This window comes from Mirounga angustirostris, unplaced genomic scaffold (assembly GCF_029215605.1).
Source record: "Mirounga angustirostris isolate CCGP_5_RB_7025 unplaced genomic scaffold, mMirAng1.0.hap1 SCAF_2, whole genome shotgun sequence".
NCBI lineage: Eukaryota > Metazoa > Chordata > Mammalia > Carnivora > Phocidae > Mirounga > Mirounga angustirostris.
In genome coordinates this window covers 186425674-186446181 of record NW_026991710.1, presented here as the reverse complement: position 1 = coordinate 186446181, position 20508 = coordinate 186425674, and the positions used below count along the sequence as shown (strand labels likewise).

Here is a 20508-nt window from a genome sequence, read left to right as displayed (position 1 = left end):
TCATTTATTTCATATGCTATGGTTATAAAAGAGTACAAATTAAGAATTTCAGGAATTAAAGTGTAGTCCCCATTGTTAACTTTATACAACATAAAGTCAGGAAGGAAGACACTGGATGCTAGTGCCTTCTGTTACTTTCTTTACATGTTGTTCAATCTCGTTGACAACCTGTGAGTTAGGTGAATGGGTTTCATTTTGTATGCTGCCTCCAGTGGATTGAATTGGTAAGGTCACCTATAAAGCTGTATATTGATTAAAATTCTGCTATGTCTGGATACAGCTAGAAAGCGGGCCGTGACCAATTATCCAGGATGGCCATGGCCAGGGGTGCAGGGAAATGGCAGATGTATCTCTAACTTAGGTTTATTTATCCTCATTTTACAAATGAGGAAACTAGAGCCCAGAAATAATTTCCCCAAGATCATACTGCTTGTAAGCAGTGAAGTGAAGATTTGAAAGCCTACGACTTTTCACAAATTGTTAATAGACCATTATGGATAGAGCAGCTTTGCTAGTGAACACAGAGAAACGAACTTCTGAACATCTTTGAAAAATTTAAAAGTAAATTCCCAATTCTTATTTGATAGTGTGTGAAATTTCCTTGTAAGATGAGACCAAAAAAAATAAATAAAATAAAAAATAAAGCCCCCGAGGAACAGAAAAAATTGTAATACTGATCTCCAAACCTCATAGCTTAGTTTATTCTTTCTTTTATCTTCAAACATGCACAGATAAATGAGGCCTAGAAATATTAATTATTATACTATTATATAAAAATTATGCAGCTATTAAAATGAAAATATAGATTATATTTATTGACAAGGAGAAGGACATTCAAAATACATTGTTAGGTGAAAAAGGATATTAAAAAACAGTGTGGTCCTACATTGAAAAAATGTATACACACACATATATACATACACACACACATATATATATATAGATATATATCTAATTTTTTGCATGGAGCAGTACATGGAAGAATATACTTTAAAATAATAACCAGATTTATATCTGATAGCAGAATTTGGTGATCCTATTTTTGTTTATTTTCTAACTTTTTTCCATGTTCATGTAGCTTTGGAATAATTTTTTTTTATTATGTTAGTCACCATATATTACATCATATATTTTTGATGTAGTGTTCCATGATTCACTGTTTGCGTATAACACCCAGTGCTCCATTCAGTACATGCCCCCTTTAATACCCATCACCAGGCTAACCCATCCCCCCCTCCCCTCTTTGGAATAATTTTTAAAAATAAAGGAAAACATTTTAAAAGTGTTATTGACAGTCAATGGTAGCAAGGAGGGGGCAAAAAGAAATTTTGTTTTTCACATAAATGTAAAAATGACTACTGCTATCCTTTAAACGCTAAAAGGACAGATACTATTAAAATATAAGTATAGAAATATATTATTAAAATATAAATAATTTTAATTCTATTGAATAATCCATTAACAATGAGATCTTAAACACTGTGAACAAAACAGTAACTTACAGCGTCTGTAGGTGTCCCCAGCCCGTCATAATACATTACTCCTAGCTGGTAAGTTGCTTGATGGTCTTTTTCCTTGATTTCTTCAAACTGTTCTAATGCTTCTTCATACCATCCCTAAAAGCTCCCAGGAAATATTGAATTATTTTTATTATTACCTCAAAGTAATCCCAAATACTTAATTCCCACCTAAATCTAGCTAGGAGCACCAAATATAACAAGAGACAACAAATTTATGGAATTTGCAAGTATGGCATTGACAACAGTCAACATACTATAAAATCAATAAAATAGACCTGAATATGGCAACTGAAGGAAGTGACCAGGAAAAATATGGGTGAGACTCTCTTTTGCTTTCACTCGTACTTTTGGATATTGCCAAACTTCTCCTAAAATGATAGCCCAGCCTTCTGCTCAATCCATCCTGCTATATCCCCCAGCCACTCCTGGAGTTTGGGACACTTCAGAGTTGGGGCCAGAGCATCAGAGAAAATGTGGACATCAGGATATCCACTATTATTAAATATCCACTATTATGATGGCTCATGTCCTCCAGGGTTGCAGTTCTCCAGCTAGGGAGAAGACATGGAAAAACAAATGTGATTCTCTAAAATTATCTTTCTCCCCTACTTCCTATAGAAACCTACATATTTTAAGGCTCCTTAGCAGTTCTATGATCTGATGCTAAGGTGTGAAGGACTAATGGGGCTTATATCTTAATCCACCAGGGAAAATGCCTTGCACTGAAGACTGAATCCTTTGTAATCGTGGAAAGAAAGTCTGTTACTAAACTGGAAGGTTATTAGTTAGGAAGAGCAGACCAGAGAAAAACAACTTCTGGAAGACACAAAAGCACCCGAATTCCTTTTTTCATAAACTATAATGAATCAACAAATTGATAAAACTAATAAAAACTGCACCAAAATACTAAGAAATATTAATTTTAAAGAACACATAATAATGAGTTAATGACCTAGCTGTTAAGTAAGACTCATTCTCCTTTCTGGCTAATGTTTGGCTAGATGTGAGAGAGCTGGAAAAGTTAGAATACGCTGTAGGAAGGAAGAGAAAGGAGGTCCTGTTAGTTTTCATGATTTTCAATACAATCTACATGCTGGAAAATCTCAAATACATACTTTCAACCCAGACTTCTCTTTGGAGATCTAGACTCTTAACGGCTAAGTTTCTACTTTGAAACCTGTCTACTTGGATGACTAATGGACATCCGAAACACAATGTGTATAAAACCTGAACTCTTGATTGTCCTCTCAAAATTCACCCTCCCCACTCCTCTATTTTTCAGTCCACGATGCTCTCATTTGCGTCTCCAAAATAAATCCAGGACCAGCTTCCACTGCTGCCACTCTGGTCAACACCAGCAAGCATCCTCTCTTGCCTGAAGTAGTATGATTTCTCCCCTAAACTGGTCTTGGTTCCATGCTTGCCTTCTAATCTGTTCATCACGGACTCAAAACCCTTGAATGTCTTCTTACTACAATTTAAATAAAGCTCATCTAAAGCCATTCTCTGCCTTGCTTATTACCACATTGGTCTCAATTCCTAGAGCTCACAGAACTCCCCCTCATCTCTGAAACATTGCATTTTCTCCCCCTGCCTGGCATGCACTTACACCGGGCTGTGTGCCCTGCTCGTTGCCTTTTGAAGAAACTGAGACTCTAAGAGTTGAAGTCTTTGTGTCCAAGGCTACACAGTTAACAAGTCGTAGGAATCATACCTGACCCGATGCCCAAAGCTGAGAGATCATTCTCTTAACCTATGCTAGCCTCATGGTGACAGGTGCATGATGAGTCCTCAACAAATATTTGTTGCCAGAAGAAATGATGGCGCCATCAGATTTAAGAGCAAGTGGGATATAGGTTAATAGCTGCCCAAATAGTGAGTGGTGAAGGGATTGGGGACAGTTGGTCCATTTTCACATCTGCCCGTGGGGGTCAATGAAGGACTGCTGCTATATATATTATATGCTTTGCACAGTTTCTCCTACATCTGCCCCTCAGGATGCCTCAGCATAATGTGGAGAAAGAGGGAAGCTCCCTCCTACCTCTAGAGAGGAACATATAAAGCCTCTAAGTACTAGGTAAGAATCAGGGTCTTTAGTTGTTATTCATATGAAAAAATTTTATAAATGATATTATTTGGGGCAAAAATATAAAAATTATATTATATATATAAGTGTACATTATATTTTTAATTTCTAGTATGAGAATGGATTATATGCCAGAATGACTCCTATAAATGACTCCTTAGAACGACTTTTATGGAGGAAGGTCAAATATCTCCTTAATCTTGTACTTAAAGCCACAACCAAAGCCTAGGGAATTTACCAGAATTCCCTCTGCATAACAATGTAAGGAACTCTATGGGAAATTTTGCTATGAGAATCCAACAACAGCATTATCTGATATGAAAAACAGGAAAAATGAAGTAAGATAAAAACAGAGAGGGAGGCAAACCGAGACTCTTAACTCTAGGGAACAAACTGAGGGTTACTGGAGGGGAAGGGGGTAATTGAGCGATGGGCATTAAGGAGGGCACTTGATGTAATGAGTATTGGGTGTTCTATGCAACTGATGAATCACTAAATTGTACCCCTGAAACTAATAATACACTATATGTTAATTAAATTGAATTTAAATAAAAATTTTTAAAAGAAAACAAGCAGGAAATGATACCTCTTCAAAATATAGTTGGCCTCGGAGGAAATATGCCATAGCATCCCCTCTTCTTATTCTTTCCTTCAAGAACTGCAATGCCTTATCCACCAAATTCGCATGGCTGTAACGATCTGGTTTTTTAAAAGGTAAAGAATTCCATCTTTATTCATACGATACGAATTTCCTCTCTTGAAGTCATGAGTTATATAGAACTCATCTGGCTCTGTTTATACTAGTTTCCTTCCTAGTTCTCATTCATAAAACTGGCCTCCTTAGCTCAAGGGAAAAACATGATCACTGCACCTAACACCGTGCCTTGTATAATCATAAAATATATGTTGATTGGTTCCCAAACCAACCCTGTTTACTACGAGGCAGGAGCTCTAGCAATGCAGTCTGTGTGTAGTTCTTTATGCAAAGCTACCCTGTGGATTAGTGAAATTCTTAATTTGAGCTTTAATTAGAACTACTCCAACCAAATGAGCTAGTAACCATTCCCAATTTAGTATTAGTAAGTCTACAGAAACAAAAGGGTAGCTTTAAATGCCAATTTGAAGTAAAGTATGGCATTGTTTTCTTTAATAGAAATGACATCTGGCTTCTCTTTTCCAGAAGGGTGTCCTAAAGTCCTAAGAGTAAAACCAGGATTGGAATCTAATGATGAGACTTCTCCACTGATGATTTGCTACCAGACGAGCAGCAATTTCTCAGATTCTTACAGGAAAGCTAAAAAGGACTGTAAAGTTAACCACTTCCTCGACAGCAGTTCAGACTCCTATTTCTTGTCTTTTTTTCTCTGGTGTACAGAATTGACTTTTAGTGAGAATATTATCAGAATTTGTACCAGTCTTTTCCTTCCTCCATTGGAAGAATTTTGGGTTCTTAGCACCATACTGGAATAGAGAGGTATAAAAGGGGTTCTTGGGCAACTTCTCACTGGTCAACTTCATCCTGTTTCCACAATGTGTATTCTGTAAACATGAATAAAAAACAAGATAGTAGAAATGTCTTCCTCCAGAAAAAATGCAAAAAGACTCCATTCTCCCTTGGCACTCGTTATAAAAAGCAACCTCCCCGCATTTGCCTAGGGATAGGGCAGCAAACTACCAGCTCTGGGATGTGCACATTCTTTCTGAGGAAACCAGGGCCATCCATAGCTACGAGAGGCACAGCATCCTCCGTGTCTGCTTCCACAGCATGGGATGAATGATGAGAGCCATTTGCAAGTCCTCTCTGGCTGTGAGTTCACATCTGCAGTGACTTATGTCACCTACCACACCTGCCACTAGCAGGAATTGGGGACCCTGCTCATAGAGTTCTTGTGCACTGGTACTTTGCCTTGTAACTGAAGCTCATGACACTCATTCATTTCAGATTAAAGCATCTGTCTCTTTTACCTGCGAATACACTTTATTTTAGTTGTGTTGTTCAGTTTTATCTTCCCGTCTGTATTGTTTTGCCATGTTATAAGATGGATCACAGTTGAATGGGAAATCAAAGCCTTCATATAAAATGTAGAGGCCACCTCATTTGGGATGAAGGAGTCCAGGGTGGCCCAGGCTGAGAGTAGTGAGACAGCAAACTCAGTTGTTGCTATGCTTGTTTGTTTACTCCTTGGCATTCTACTGTTACAGCTGACTTTAACCAATCAGGAACAAGCTTCCAGTAAAGGTTCCTGATTGGTGGTGAGGAGAAGAACTCAGGAGTTCTTCAGTGTGATTGGAAAGCTGCACTTATACTATTATGTGAAACTATTTTGGACAATGGCTTCATTAAGAAGAATGAAGTGCAGAAAAGGGAAATAATTCAGTATATCAGGGAGAGAAAAAAGAAAAACAAACCACTGCAGTATCTTTGTCATTTTGGAAGAACCATTTAATCTTTTAAAAAGTCAGCTTCCTCATCTCTAGTTTGGACTAGAAGTAGTTTGAACTAGAGGATTTCCAGTGTCTGTTGCTAGATATATAAAATTTTTTGATTAACATCCATTGCCTGCCATTTAATGTTTAAAAGGTACATTACCTTTAAGTCTCCAGTAGGCTCCTCATTTAGTCTTCCTCCTCCCCCCTCCCTTTCAGCTGCCCTACCCAAACACTCCCTATTCTCCCCGTAAGCTCCTTTTTCATGTTTCTTAGCTATTCATGTTTTCTCTTCTGTTAAGTATCTGCCTTTGTGACATTTGTCTTGTTGAGTTGTAGTCCTTCATATGTCAGGCGTGTCTCTTATAAATAGGCTTCATATAGATTTGTTGATTCTTTTTTTTTTTTTTTTAAACATTTTATTTATTTATTTGACAGCGAGAGACACAGCAAGAGAGGGAACACAAGCAGGGGGAGTGGGAGAGGGAGAAGCAGGCTCCCCGCAGAGCAAGGAGCCCGACGCGGGGCTTGATCCCAGGACCCTGGGATCATGACCTGAGCCGAAGGCAGACGCTTAACGACTGAGCCACCCAGGCGCCCCCTGTTGATTCATTTTTATACCCAGGCTGATCATCTTTGATTATTACTGGTACATTTCGCTGTTTTACATTTATTTTAATCACTATTGAATTGGAATTATTTTGTACTTTCAGTCCATTTGCTTTATTCATGCTATTTTTTCTCTTTTATTGCCTGCTGTTGGATTTATTGAATTGACTAGGTATTTATTTTGCTTTGGGGATGTTGAATTTCCTGAGTCGTGGGTTGGTGTTTTGCTGCTGTAATAAATTACCATGAACTTCGTGGCTTAAAACAACAAAAACGTAGTCTTTCATAGTTCTGGAGGCTAGAAGTCCAAAATCAAGGTGTTGTCAGAGCCACGGTCCCTCTGGTTCTAGGGAGGAAACCATCCCAGGTTTCTTTCCTAGCTTCTGGTGGTCGCTGGCAATCTTTGGGGATCCTAGGCTCGTAGGCTGTGTCACTCCAATCTCGGTCTCTGTCTTCACATGGCCTTCTTTCTGTGTATCCTCTATCCCTGTGTGTCCTCTGCTTATAAGGACACCAGCCCCTGGATTTGGGGCCCACCCTAATCCAGTATGACCTCAACTTCACCTGATTTTTTGTAAAGATCTTATTTTCAAATAAGGTTACATTCATAGGAATCAGGTTTTAGGACTTTGAATATATCTTTTTGGAGACCACAGTTGAGCCCACTACATTTTCAAGTACGGCTTCTGCCCCATTCTATCCCTCTTCTCTTTCTGGCATTCCAATTAGACCTTCCTCCTGTGTCTCTTATTCTGTTTTTCACATTTCCCATCTGTTTATCCCTTTTTGCCACATTCCAAGTAATCTCTTCAGCACTCTCTCCCATTTTATTAATCCTTTCTTTAGCCATGTCTGGTCTGCTGTTAATATCTAGAATTTTAATATTAAATATTTAAAAACTTTTTATTGAAGTGAATATAAATACAGAAATGTATATGTAAGTTTACAGCTTGATGAATTTTCACTCAGAACAAGAGAGAGAAAATTACCAGCAGCCCAGAAGCCTCCCTAGTACTCCCTTCTAGTTACTACATAAACCTACATGTAAATACAATATTGCAGAAGTGATTTTTGCATGCCTTTGTATACCATATGAATGGAATCAGGCACTCTGTATTATTTTGTGTCTGGCTTCTCTTGTTCAACATTGTTTGAGGATTCATCCGTTTTGTTGTGTTGGTTGTAGCTTTCTACTTCTTGTTGCTGTATAGTATTACATTGTGTGAATATACCATAATCTATCTCTTGTAATTGATGGACATTTGGGTAGTTTCTGTCTTGGACTTTTGAGAACAGTTCTGCTATGAACATTCTTGTACCTGTTTTTTCCCTAAACATTTATATGCATTTCTCTGGGGTATAAACATAGGCGTAGTAATTCCTATGTCGATGGGTATGCACGTTCAGCTTTAGTAGATACTTCCAAAAAGTTTCCAAGTGCTTGTGTACAAATTACTTTTCAAAATTAAGTGCTTGTTTTGAATCTCTGGTAGTTTAGGTAATTTATGGTAAGATTGCTTGGTTCATTTGAGTTTTCAATTGAAATCACCCATTCAGTTAGGCCAATTTATCCGAAGTCCTGCTAGAAAGTTTTTAGTGTGGTCTTGACTCCGACAAGTATGAGACAGCCTTCAGTTCGGGACTTGTTCACCTAGTATAGCTGAAACTTTGTACCTTTGCCATTATCCCCACTCCAGCCCCTGGTAACTGCCATTCTACTTTCTGCTTCTGTGAGTTTGACTATTTTAGATCCCTTATGTAAGTGGGATCATGTTATGTTTGTCCTTCTGCATCTGGCTTATTCCACTTAGCATAATGTCCTCCACGTTCATCCATGTTGCACAATTGGCAGGATTTCCTCCTTTTCAAAGACTGAATGATATCCCACTATATGTAAGTACCACATTTTCTTTATTCATCTGTCAATGGACATTTAGTTTGCTTCAATGTCTTGGCTTTTGTGAGTAATGCTGCAGTGAACATGGAAGTGCAAATCTTTTTTTGAGATTCTAATTTCAATTCAAAATATTCAGAAGTAGGTTAGCTGGATTATATGGTAGTTCTATTTTTAATTTTCTGAGGAACCTCCATAGTGTTTTCCATAGTGGCTGCACCAGCTTACATTCCCACCAACAGTGCACCACAGTTCCCTTTTTTCCACATCCTCACCAACACTTGTTGTCTTTTGTTTTTATGATAAAGACTGTTCTAATGGATATGAGGTTTTCTCATTGTGGTTTTGATTTGTCTTTCCCTGATGATGAGTGATGTTGAATACCTTTTGGCCATATGTATATCTTTCTGAGAAATGTCTATTCAGGTCCTTTGCCCATTTGTATTTAATTATTTTTTACATTTTAATTCCAGTATAGCTAACATACAGTGTTATATTAGTTTCAGGTGTAATACAATGATTCAACAATTCTGTACATTCCTCAGTGCTCATCATGATAAGTTGTACTCTTAATTCTCCTTTGCCCATTTTTAAATAGGGTTATTTTCTTATTTTTTGCTATTGAGTTATACAAATTGAAGTCCACTTTTTTTTCTTTTCTTGTTTGTGGTTTAGGTGTATTAGCTAAGATAAGAAAACCATTGCCTACGCCAAGGTCACAAAGATTTACCCCTTTGTCTTCTTCTAAAAGTTTTATTGTTTCAGCTATAGGTTTTTGCTCCATTTGAGTTATTTTGGTATACAATGTGAGAAAGGGGTTCAAATTAAGTCTTTTGCATGTGGATATCCATTTATCCCAGTACCATTTGTTTAAAAGACTATTATTCCCCCAGCTTCTGTTTATACTTTTAACTAAGTAGTTCTGTTTTGAAGTATGTGTATTAAATCTTTTACAGGCAACTTGGCCTTTAAATTTTGTGTTGTAAACAATCTAGTTATTTTGAAAGGTAGAAACTTATTTAGAGATAGAGTTAGAAATGAATTTCTACTTTAAGTGGAAAATCAAATGTATTAAATTAAGAGTGGAAACTTCTATTGGTATATGGAAAGTAGTTTCCATTTACAACTTCTATTTGTATATTGTCAGTAACGGGTAAAATAGGTAACTACTAAATTTGCAAATATTTTAACAATACAACTAAAATATTAAAAATTATTTTAATTTTGTTTAGGTGAAGGTGGCCTTTATATACTGAAATAGAGGGTATCTGCCATTATGTACATACCTCATTAAGCAAAAAGTGGTTTCATTTCATTTAGGAACTTGGCTTCAGAAATGGTAAAGAACATGGCGGCTATATTTTCCTCATCCTCTTTGTATGATAGAAAATTAGAGAGCATGTTAAGTGGTTAATATCGATAAGTGGGAAAAATTTACTATCCAATATGGTCAGTAAGGTATCAGAAGATCTGGTGTGAGGAGCTTAGGAGAGGAACCAGGCTATTGGGGTTGCAGAGAATAAATGTGAGCCTCAGCCATGCTGGAGGTGTCCCCCATCTCTGATAATGCACAGCCTGGACTCCAACAAGCTGAAGGATACAATTAGAGAAAGAAGGACAAAGTCAGAGAAGGTCTTGTGAAATTGTTCCTGGGCTCAGGATGGGGAGGAAAAGAATGAAGTCTTCGATGAAAAACTGCCACAATGGAGGGTGGCTAAGCTCTGCAGTCCTTGGTGAAATTGAGAGTGAAGGCCAAATGCTGGAGGCACACAGAGCCTTCTGGCAGAACCTCTCTTGCCTGGAGACAGGTGCTACCTGGACATACAAAACAATATCCTCTCATCAGCTCCCATGTAAATGCAAAGTAGAAAGATCCTAGAATCACACATAGGGCCACTTCAACGCGTCACAGATATTATTTAAAAAAAAAAAAAAAATACTCCAACTGGGTCCAAAAAGCCCCTTTGGATTTTGGCAAAATCAGATTCCCTCCTTGGTGAATCTCGGGATCTCTTGCAGCAGGTAGCCCTTAAGAAAGTGCCTTTGCTTCCCCCTATGTTGATCATATACTCAACACGGTATGTACATCTGGGTTGGCCTGCTATTTTATTCATGTAAAAATTTGGATATTTGCAATCCTAAATAGCAGTTCCCACCAAAGTATCCCTCCCTCTTTAAAAAAAATTAGGTAAAAATGTACATCTTTGGGAATGTGATAAAATTGTCTAAAAATGGTTTGTAAATTTTTTATGGAATAACAAAAGGTAATTTAAAAGTAAAACTGCTGTGAAAATGAGTTTAAGAATGTTAGTGTCTTTTATGGGTTATTCGTGTGTTCCTGGGCAGAAAAGAGTGAGCACAGCTGGCCTGAGGCTGCCATCTTTAGAAGGACATGCTGACAAGGTTGGTCCTCGGTTGGCATTTGGGAACTTGACACTTGGGTTGTCCCCCAAATGACAAGATGAGTTTGCAGTGTTTACAGTTATATAAACAACATGATGATGTATGGCGGATTTGTTTCCTTCTGGAATTCTGTGATTTTAGTAGTTGGTAGGCAGAGGATGCCTACATGCGAGCCTCAAATATAAACGTTGGGTCCTGAGTCTGTAATTGGCTTCTTTAGGCAGAAACATTGCATACATGGTCCTGCGGAGCACACTTATTTAAAGTTCTTTTAAAATAGAGGTACAACACTGAAGTTCCTATCATAATAAGCAATGTTACTGGTACCCATGAAAATAGAGTTAAATAAGTGTCCTGGGCAAAAATGCAAAGGCCTGGGTTTATTGTTATTGTTCACTGCTGTTGTCTAGTAGTCATTAAAAGAATAATAGTGTTCATATGTTAACTGGAAGCATAACCTGTACACATATATGGAAACTTAGGAAAGAATATTATGGATATTACGGAGATCTCAAAAGACAATATTGAATCAGGCAGTGGACTTCTGGTTTTTTTTTTATTTTTTTTCCCCCCTTCCAGTTAGGTCTATTTGTTTATTTAAAACAAAAGTGCTTTTTTTTTTCATGCTCTGAAATGAGAAAAAAAAAAAAAGTGTGGGAAAAGACAGGATGTCTTTTACTACCAGATAAGCACTGGGTGGAAGAGCCTGGTAGCTTTTTAATTTTTCTCCAATTTACCATGTTTTCTGTGAGCAAATAAACCACTCTAGGAAAGATTGATTTGTTAAAAATCTTCGTAATTACGTGGGATTCACATGCCTCACTTGTCTTGTTCCTGCTGTGTAGAAACCTTTTCTGGCCAGTTAGGTCTACCAGGGTCTTTCCTGAGGGGATTCACTCAACATCCAAAGGTAAATGAAGGCACTTGTTATGATGAGCACTGGGTGTTATATGTAAGTGATGAATCACTAAATTCTACTCCTGAAACCAATACTAAATTACATGTTAGCTAAATGGAATTTAAATAAAAATTTGAAAAAAATATAATGCATTCTATTCAGCTACTCTCTTTATATTCCTTAAATGAAAGAAATAGGTTGCCCAATAAATGCTTTTACTGCATTTATTGTGGTTGGTCAGTTAAACAAGAATCGATACAGAAATTAATAGAGTATATGATCATACCATATACATTTTAACTTATAACATGTAAATATATGCTACCTTCCAATCTTTTCATCTAGGGTCAGAAGCTATTTCCTTAATAGAGGTTGACTGTGAGAGTTTAGAGTTGTCTTTCTTTCATAAACCATAGGCATATGAATTCCACTTTATGTTTCTTTCAAATGGAGTATGAGTTTAAAAATGCCCATCAAACAGTCTGAATGTAGAACTATTTCTCATCTTTTACGGTTGATTTATCCTCACCTACTTGGGAAACACTTTTCTTAGAGACTTGATGATTTTGAAAGCATTGAGTTTAGTTTTCTTAAAAATTATAGCTCTCACTGTTCCTATTTCACCAGTTATGTAATATTTAATTCATTAGACATTAATCTTTATAGATGTGGAAAAAAATTCAAAGTGATGTGAGCCCAAATAACTGAGCATTCTAGAAACAGCCTGGTAAGATCTCCCAGTGATCAATGCAATGGGCAGTGTGTTTTGCAGAGGAACTGAAGTATATTGGTCAATCAGAACAAAAAAACTAAGTAGTGATTGGTTTTGAAAACTTTGTGAAATTTTTTTGTTCTTTTGATTAAAACTAGCTTTATTCATAAGGTTTTAGGTATCTTCTGTCATTATTGTATTTGGGAAGAGGGTTACTTAAAGGTGAAACTAAATATTTGAATAAACAAAAACTGTAATAGCCATGGTCTTCAGAAAGAAAAAGAATATATAATGGTTTAATTTTAAGTTGCCTCAAGTCCTCTTTTTTAAAATAAACTTTATATTTTAGAATAATCTGAGATTTACAGAAAACTGCAAAGATAGTACACATAATTGCCCCTATTTCCTCTGTTGTTTTCTTTTTTCATTTGTTTTTGCCAAATACTCCTTAACATTTTTTTATTTGAATATAGTTGATGTTACATTAGTTTCAGGTGTACAACTTGATTCAACTTCACTATATGTTTCATTGAAAGAGTTGTTTTTCTATGGATTATAATGATAGTCTCTAAGGACTTTCTTTTGCTAATTTTAAGAAGTTAATCTTAGGGGCACCTCGGTGGCTCAGTCGGTTAAGCATCTGCCTTTGGCTCAGGTCATGATCCCAGGTCCTGGGTCCTGCTCTGCTCAGCGGGGAGCCTGTTTCTCCCTCCATCTGCCTGCGGCTCTGCCTGCTTGTGCTCTGTCAAATAAATGAATAAAATCTTAAAAAAAAAAAAAGTCAATCTTAGTAACTTCAAATCTACCGATGACCAAAATTCTTTAAAATTTAGTTATAAGAATGTGGTCTCTGGAGTCAAACGGTCTGAGTTCAGCTCCACCCCTTAATAATGATAGGACCTTAGGTTAAGTTATTGAACCTCCCTAAGCCTCAATTTCCTTTCCTGTAAAATGGGACAGATAACAATACCTATCTGTATTAATCTTGGGGCATAGGAAGTGCTCAATGTCCATTTATTTTAATAAGTTGGAATAGACATTAGTGGCCATTTAATATAATTTCTTATTTGTAAATCTTTATTTTACATCACTGCTGTGTATCATATTCTGTAACTAGACTGAATTGCACATAGTTCTCTTAACACTGGAAGATATTTTATACTCCTTAGAAATACTCTTCCCTTCATGGACTACCTGGCAGATTCCTCCTACTCACCCTTCCTCAGTCTACATATCTTCATTCATTTGGTCACTTAGTCATCATCTAACATTTTTTAAAAACATTCACTCTAAATGGCATCCTCTTTCTGGAAACACATCTACCAGCAAATTAAACATAAATAGAATTAACACTGCTTAGAAGAGTGCCCGTTGAATATGCATCTTAGATCATTTTCCTCTTTAGAAAACTGATCCCACACGGTACATGTTCAGTAATAACTCCAGCTGCTTGCTGGTAAGATAGTATTTCTTCCCCAAATGTATTTCTTCTGTGTATTTTTGTGCTCCACCAGCTTTGTTCATTTTTAGAAAGCTTTTAGGCCCATTACTAACAGTAAACCAGATACTTAGCTGAGACATATTTTTTCTGAAACATTGTCAGCAATGGACAAGTAGGAAGTGATTAAAAGGAGAAAAGCTTTAACAACTATTCACAAAATTCCCTATCCTTGTGAAACTCACATATGTAATAAGTTAACACTAATTGCTAGACTTAACACTTGCTGAACAGAATCTTGTTTTAAATAAAAAGGATGTAATATGGAGGCAGACTCATCACACCAATATCACATTGCACATGTTAACTGCAATTTCTGTTTAGAACTCTAAGAACTTCTCTGATAGTACCTTGTATCATTTAAGAATTCATTTTCATTTAAGAATTCATAATTCATAATTCATTTAAGAATTTAAGAATTCAGGGCGCCTGGGTGGCTCAGATGGTTAAGCGTCTGCCTTCGGCTCAGGTCATGATCCCAGGGTCCTGGATCAAGTCCCGCATCAGGCTTCCTGCTCCTTGGGAGCCTGCTTCTCCCTCTGCCTCTCTCTCTCTCTCTCTGTCTCTCATGAATAAATAAATAAAATCTTAAAAAAAAAAAGAATTTAAGAATTCATTTTCATCTGTGTGAACCTGAAGCTTAATTATATTCTTTAAAAAACAGTGCTCACCTAACTGATAAACACGAGAAAAGGGAAACGGTCAGTGATCATGTGTTCTCACAGATCTGATATTCTTCAAATATCATAAAAAAGGTATTTTGAATAGTTTCAATATAAATACAGAACACAAGCATGATTCTATGTTTGAACATAAATATATATATACACATACACACACATTAATGTTCAGGTATACATACGAATAAGAATGTGGAAAACTACCCCTTGGGTCAGTGCATGATAAATTTATTATTGTAAAATTATTTTACGGCTCTTACTACAAAATAAGATCCTGCAACCAAAATTAGAACTAAAAGGCCACTCATTGAGCTTGTCCTCCAAAAGCATAGTAATTTCCTCATCAGTCCTGCTCTCAAAGGTATGAACAGGAAGGAGGAAATCACTGAGGATGTCAAGGAAAATGAATATACGGCTCCAGCTTTAGTTTCTGGCAAGACTGATCTGGAAAGAAGCGTTCAGGAAAAGACAGTCAAGAGATGACAGATGTGCGGACGGCTACAGCTCGAAGTCAGGAAGTCTGTTTCTCAAGTAGCACCGAAAGGAACGACTCAAGCAGGACAGTATGCAGACCCCCCGCCGCCCCCGCCCACCCAGCCCCGTCCCCCTCCCGCGCTTTCCCCTCGGAGCGGCCGCGAGGCAGCGGCGGCTCCGCCCCGGCAGAGCCCCTCAGGTCACAAACGTTCTCGGTCTGGGTCCGACTTTCCTCGAACCCCCTCCGCCCCCCAGTGAGTGTTCGGGCTGACAGTGTCCTCGTCCTTTCTGCAAGCTCAAGGTTAACAGCCCCGGCTCTCAGCCTCTCCCCAGGCGACGAGCCCAGCGGTGCTTCACCCAGTCCCCAGGAGGGGACGCAGTACAATGGTTGGCTGGGTTTTACCGGATTTCCCAATACGGGCGTGGTGTCACCGACAGGGCCCCGCGTGAGAAATCGTTTAGCTTGGGGGGCGGGGGGTGGTCAGCGCAGTCCCTGTGGTAACACCTTAGTTCACGTTAGCCGCCCCGCCGCCCCCGCAGCTCCCGCTTTCCTCCCGAAAAGCCCAGGGCGTCCGTGACAGAGGCGAGCGGGGGGCGGTTTTGCACGTGACGCCAAAGGAACGCTCATCCTTCCTCCCGAGCTGGAGGGCGCAGGACGCGCGGCGCCAGCACCACGCACGGCGGCTTCCAGAGGTGGTGCTGCCAGAGTTCTCTCGTTTCCTGGTTACGTGCGTGCTAGCAGAGGCGAAAACCTTCGCTCGCGACTCCCGCTTCTCCATAGGGACCAAAGGGCCGGGCACGCTGGTGTGGGACGTGCCAAACTCAGCGCGCCTCATGGCTGCCGCCGGACCGCCCCCCCCCCCCACCCCGCCCAGCGCCCTCGGCGGCGCACGCGCACTGCGGCTCCGCCGGGGCTACTTAGGGCCCCGCCCCGAGGTGGGCGGGCCTGGCGCCTCCCGGCTGGCCAATCGGCTGGCAAACCCGCGCCTCGGTCCCCAGCCAGCCTCGCGGGGGCACGTGCCGGTGTTTGTGTACGTGCTGCTCCCGCAGGGCGGGGAAAGGGCCGGCAGCCCGCGGGGCGAGGCTGCGGGGGCGCGGCCAGGGCTGGGGCGCGGCGGCGGGGGGCCGGCCCCCTGGCCCGGGCAATCTAAATCCTCCCGCACTCCGGCCGGCTGTGCACTCTTACCTGCCGGTCCGCAGCGCCTGCCCCGCCGCTCTGCACTCCCAAGGCCTGCCGTCCTCTGCTGTAGGCGGAAAATGCTGTTGCTTGATTGCAACCCGGAGGTGAGACGCGGGCCCCTTTCGTCCTGCAGGCTTACTTCTCCGGGTGTCTGTCTGCTCGGGAGCACTGGCGAGGGGGACTGAGCACGGCGCGCTGCCGAGGCAGGCCTCTTCAGAGTTAGATTTGGGGCGTGGGGGAAGATTCTCGACCGCGGGAGAGCGCGGGACTGGATACAGGCAAGAGGGGTGCTCGAGCTGCTGTTCTCCCGCAGGTGGATAGTCTGAAGCATCTGCTGGAGGCCGGCGCCTCGGTCAACGCACCCCCGGATCCCTGCGAGCAGTCGCCTGTCCACTTGGCCGCAGGGGGCGGCCTTGCTTGCTTGCTTCTGTGGCAGCTGCAAACTGGCGCCGACCTCAACCAGCAGGTAACTAGGTTACTGACTGTCGCTGTGTACAACCCTCCCCTCCACCCGGATCCACACCAACGTTTCGCAGACGCCAAAATACGGTTTCCCTTGCTGTAAACGTGGCTCTCGCAGAGATGTCTGATCGAAATATAAAGGGAGACACTTAAGAAATGTAAAGCCTTCTAGTAGCCACATTAATAAGATGAAACATGAAATTTTATGATTTAACTCAATTTACCTCAATATTTCAGTATGTAATCAATTTAAGGCATTACTTATATTTTCCATTTTCTTTTCAGACTTCTCAGTCTGGTGTGTATTTTACATTTCCAGCCACATTTCAAGTGCTCTTTAGCCATCTGTATGGCTCCTGGCTAGGATATTGCTCAGCATACGTAGGTCTACAGTTTATTTCAAAAGCAACAGTTGCTACATTACCAAATTAAAAGTCGCAGTCCGGTAATTAAATAACAGTTGTGAGGCCAACTTTCAACTATTACAGTTTTCTACAGAACTTTCTTACGGTAGTCTGCCTCGCCCACTGAACATTAAAGTAGGGTGAGTTTAAATTGTAAATCGTTTTACCTTTGTAATACTCTGCTTTTTATTCACCTGAGTGTTAATGTAGGTGGTTGTGGCTGCATGTGTTTTTATTGATGAAAACTTTGTATTTAATAGAGCACCAAGTGAACTTTATTGAAAAAAACCCTTGAATTAAAAAATTCAGTACAGTGTGGTTCTAACTGGCTTTCTTAAACAGTAATTAGACTTCCCCTACCAACTTCCACGGAAACTGTTTCGGGGAGAGACTAAAACGTGCTGTCTTCCCTTTAAGGATGTTTTTGGAGAGGCTCCGCTACACAAGGCAGCAAGAGTGGGAAGTCTGGAGTGCCTTAGCCTGCTCGTAGCCAGGGATGCCCAAATTGAGTAAGTATAAAATCAGTGTCTTCAAATTTTGTATTTTCTTGGATTAAGCTAATCAAACTCCTGAAGCTGAATTACATGTGCTTTTACAAATGCTTGCCTACCTAATTGACAATTTAGAGTTGTCATTTAAATGTTAATTTAGGCTGTTAATGATACCTAATACTATTAAATTTAAGTAAAAAAATGGATCCTTAGCAATCAGAGGTGCAGTTCTGTTCATCTCTTGTGGCAGTATTACATCTTAGCTTTGGTTTGGGATAATCCCTTCTATAAAAGTTCTCATTGACTTCCTTTGAGTATTACTTATTATATCGAGCACAGAACACTCATTCATTCAAAAATGGAATGTCCACTCTGTGCTGAACTCTGCGCCAGCCTCTTAGGGTGCAATAGCAGGGAATATTGGAATTTCTCTGATTCCTTTACTACCTCTGTTCTGAAACCAACATTTGTATGAGCCCAAAGCTCCTTTGTAGAAGGATATAATAAAAACTAAACTAAACAAGTACCAATTTTTATGTAACTCAGTTTTTGTCTTAAATTCAGTTTATGTAATAAGAATGGACAAACAGCTGAAGATCTTGCTTGGGCCTGTGGATTTCTAGAATGTGCCAAGTTTCTTACAACAATTAAATGTATGCAGACAATAAAATCAAGTGACCGATCCGATAGAGATCATTGTGTTCCAGTGCCCAGACAGAAACGAAGTTTTGGAAGTGTAGAAAATACAACTGGAAAAAGGAAGTGTTGGTAAGTAACTCAGTACTGTTTTCTTCCTCCCTCAGGGATTGCTTATTCAGCAGTTGTTTCATTTAAACATCGGCAGTCTTATTTCTAGTGTATCTTTTTATTTTTGTGAACACATTTTAATACTGGTTATAGTAAGTTCTGCTAGATTTTAGAGGCCAGAAATCATCCTGCACAATGGAAGGATGGGGAGGAAACCTTTTTTAAAAAGTTCTTAATGTCACTTACGTTTTTTAACCACAGATTCACGCTGGTCCTGAAAAGGTTTGAAGAAAGCCTTCACTCCGTGCAGATCCACTGCCCAGCCAGAAGCTATGGCTTTTGGCTCACCAGGTGTATCTCAGCTCCTTCTAGGAAGGAGGAAAACTTTCTTCTAAGTGAAGATAACATTTAAGAATACATGTTTTTACATGCCTGTAATATTTTGGTTGTGCCTGCTTTTTGTCTTTTAAGTTATTAAAGAATACTAAAGAATAAACTGTTTTCTTTGTGTAGTTATCTGCAGCCTTTGAAAAAAACTGTAGTTTAAACCATCAGACTACACCCAGGATTTAAAGCGAAGTTAAACTTAGTCTTTATTAACAAATTTATAATACAACTTTACTACAGCCTTTGAGTCTAAGATATTTTAAAAAATATTTGGTCGCTGAGGAAGACATAAATTATAGTAAGCATCTTTGTTCCAAAAGTCTGGGCCCTTCCATCCACACCAGCCCTAGATTTGGGAGAAGGGAAAGGAAAACCTTTTACTAGATTATAGGATTACATGATCAAAACTGTAACATTCTACAATCCCATTCTGTCAGCTGGATCCCAGAATAAGACTACTTATATAACTCAAAAGATTTGAACTCCTATAAAGCATAGGAAAGTAACATACTTGAGTCCATTTCAGATAGAGTTAAAAAATTTTTAATTTTACAGTATTTAATCATAGATAAAAAAGAAAAAGCTTCCTTATGGTAACTGTTACTCCAAATATCACATTTTTTTTAACATCTTTTTTTAAAAAAGATTTTATTTATTTATTTGACACAGAGAGCGAGAGAGCACAAGCAGGGGGAGCAGTAGAGGGAGAGGGAGAAGCAGGCTTCCTGCCAAGCAGGGAGCCCGATGTGGGCCTTGATCCCAGGACCCTGAGATCATGACCTGAGCCGAAGGCAGACACTTAACCATCTGAGCCACCCAGGCGCCTCCCAAATACCACATTTTTACTGAGTCTAAGTTTTATAATTCTGGCAGTCAATGGCAGGTAGGTCATAGTTGAATTGGCAATCTGTTTTTCTTAGCAGTCCTTTAAAGGCTGTCTTAGGGACCACGCTGTGTGTCTTAGCTATGAGGAAGTGTGGCAGGGAGAAATCTGTGCTGGCCTCTTGAATTGCCCTTCACTGTCCTCAGGCTATAATCCTTCCACTTTCCATTCTTTTCCATCGTTTTCCCCAGCAGAGAAAATTACTTTCAAACAAAGTCTCACTGTGAATACAAATTCACAAAATCTCTTCTAGAGCCATTGATTTATTTTCTTAAAGACCCAGCTAATGACTAGTCCGAGTTATCTGAAATGAAATGCTTTGCTTGCAAAATACTTGTTAGGAGGCCAGCTAGAACTCTTAAATACCACTGGGTGAGTGACAAGTAGTGTGGTCTTATCCCTTAGCCTAACTAACTTGGAAGCTGCTGTGTCTTCTGGCAGTGACCTAGAGCTAAAGTTCATGGTTTCTACAGAAGATAGTGCGTAGCTCTATTTTTTAGTGTGGAGGTTGGAGGGCTGAGTAGAGACGCTCTTTAATTTTTGCATTTTTCTTTCTCTGATTGCAAAAATAAGATCTACATTATCAAAGTTCAAATGAAAGTAAAAAGTCCTCCATCAGTCCTATCTGCCCCCAGGTAACTGCAAAATTTGTGGGTTTTTTTTTTTTTTTGTCTTTGAGACCTGTTTCTATATGTAAATAAGCTTCTTTTTTATTATCTTTTTAAGCAAAACTTTTTCTAATAAATTTAATGT

General features: G+C 39.4%; 2 protein-coding genes across 12 annotated transcripts in view; one reads left to right on the top strand and one right to left on the bottom strand.

Moving 5' to 3' along the window:
• LOC123847850 (ufm1-specific protease 2) overlaps positions 1-20508 on the bottom strand; it is a 54364-nt gene that overhangs the window by 15062 nt on the left and 18794 nt on the right. For 6 of the 10 annotated variants that reach the window (XR_010409727.1, XR_010409728.1, XM_064585688.1 and 3 more), the window contains 3 exons: positions 5019-5145; positions 4193-4305; positions 1503-1616 (listed from right to left, as the gene is read on the bottom strand). Coding sequence is in view for 8 of the 10 variants with exons in the window: in XM_064585688.1 (XP_064441758.1) it covers positions 1503-1616; positions 4193-4305; positions 5019-5145 (354 nt within the window). In the remaining 2 variants the exon portion in view is untranslated. Of the gene's footprint in view, positions 1-1502; positions 1617-4192; positions 4306-5018; positions 5146-16387; positions 16516-18731; positions 18811-19053; positions 19219-20508 lie in introns of those variants that run through there. The other 4 variants (XM_045879651.3, XM_064585692.1, XM_045879652.3 and 1 more) reach the window with 4 other exon arrangements.
• Positions 16354-18981, top strand: ANKRD37 (ankyrin repeat domain 37). 2 transcript variants are annotated; one of them, XM_045879653.3, is made up of 5 exons: positions 16354-16485; positions 16695-16847; positions 17665-17756; positions 18303-18506; positions 18747-18981. In XM_045879653.3, coding segments are annotated over exons 1-5 (477 nt in total). In that variant the 5' UTR covers positions 16354-16458; the 3' UTR covers positions 18748-18981. The 2 variants fall into 2 exon arrangements, with proteins under 2 accessions (XP_045735609.1, XP_064441764.1); XM_064585694.1 differs by having other exon boundaries at positions 18285-18506.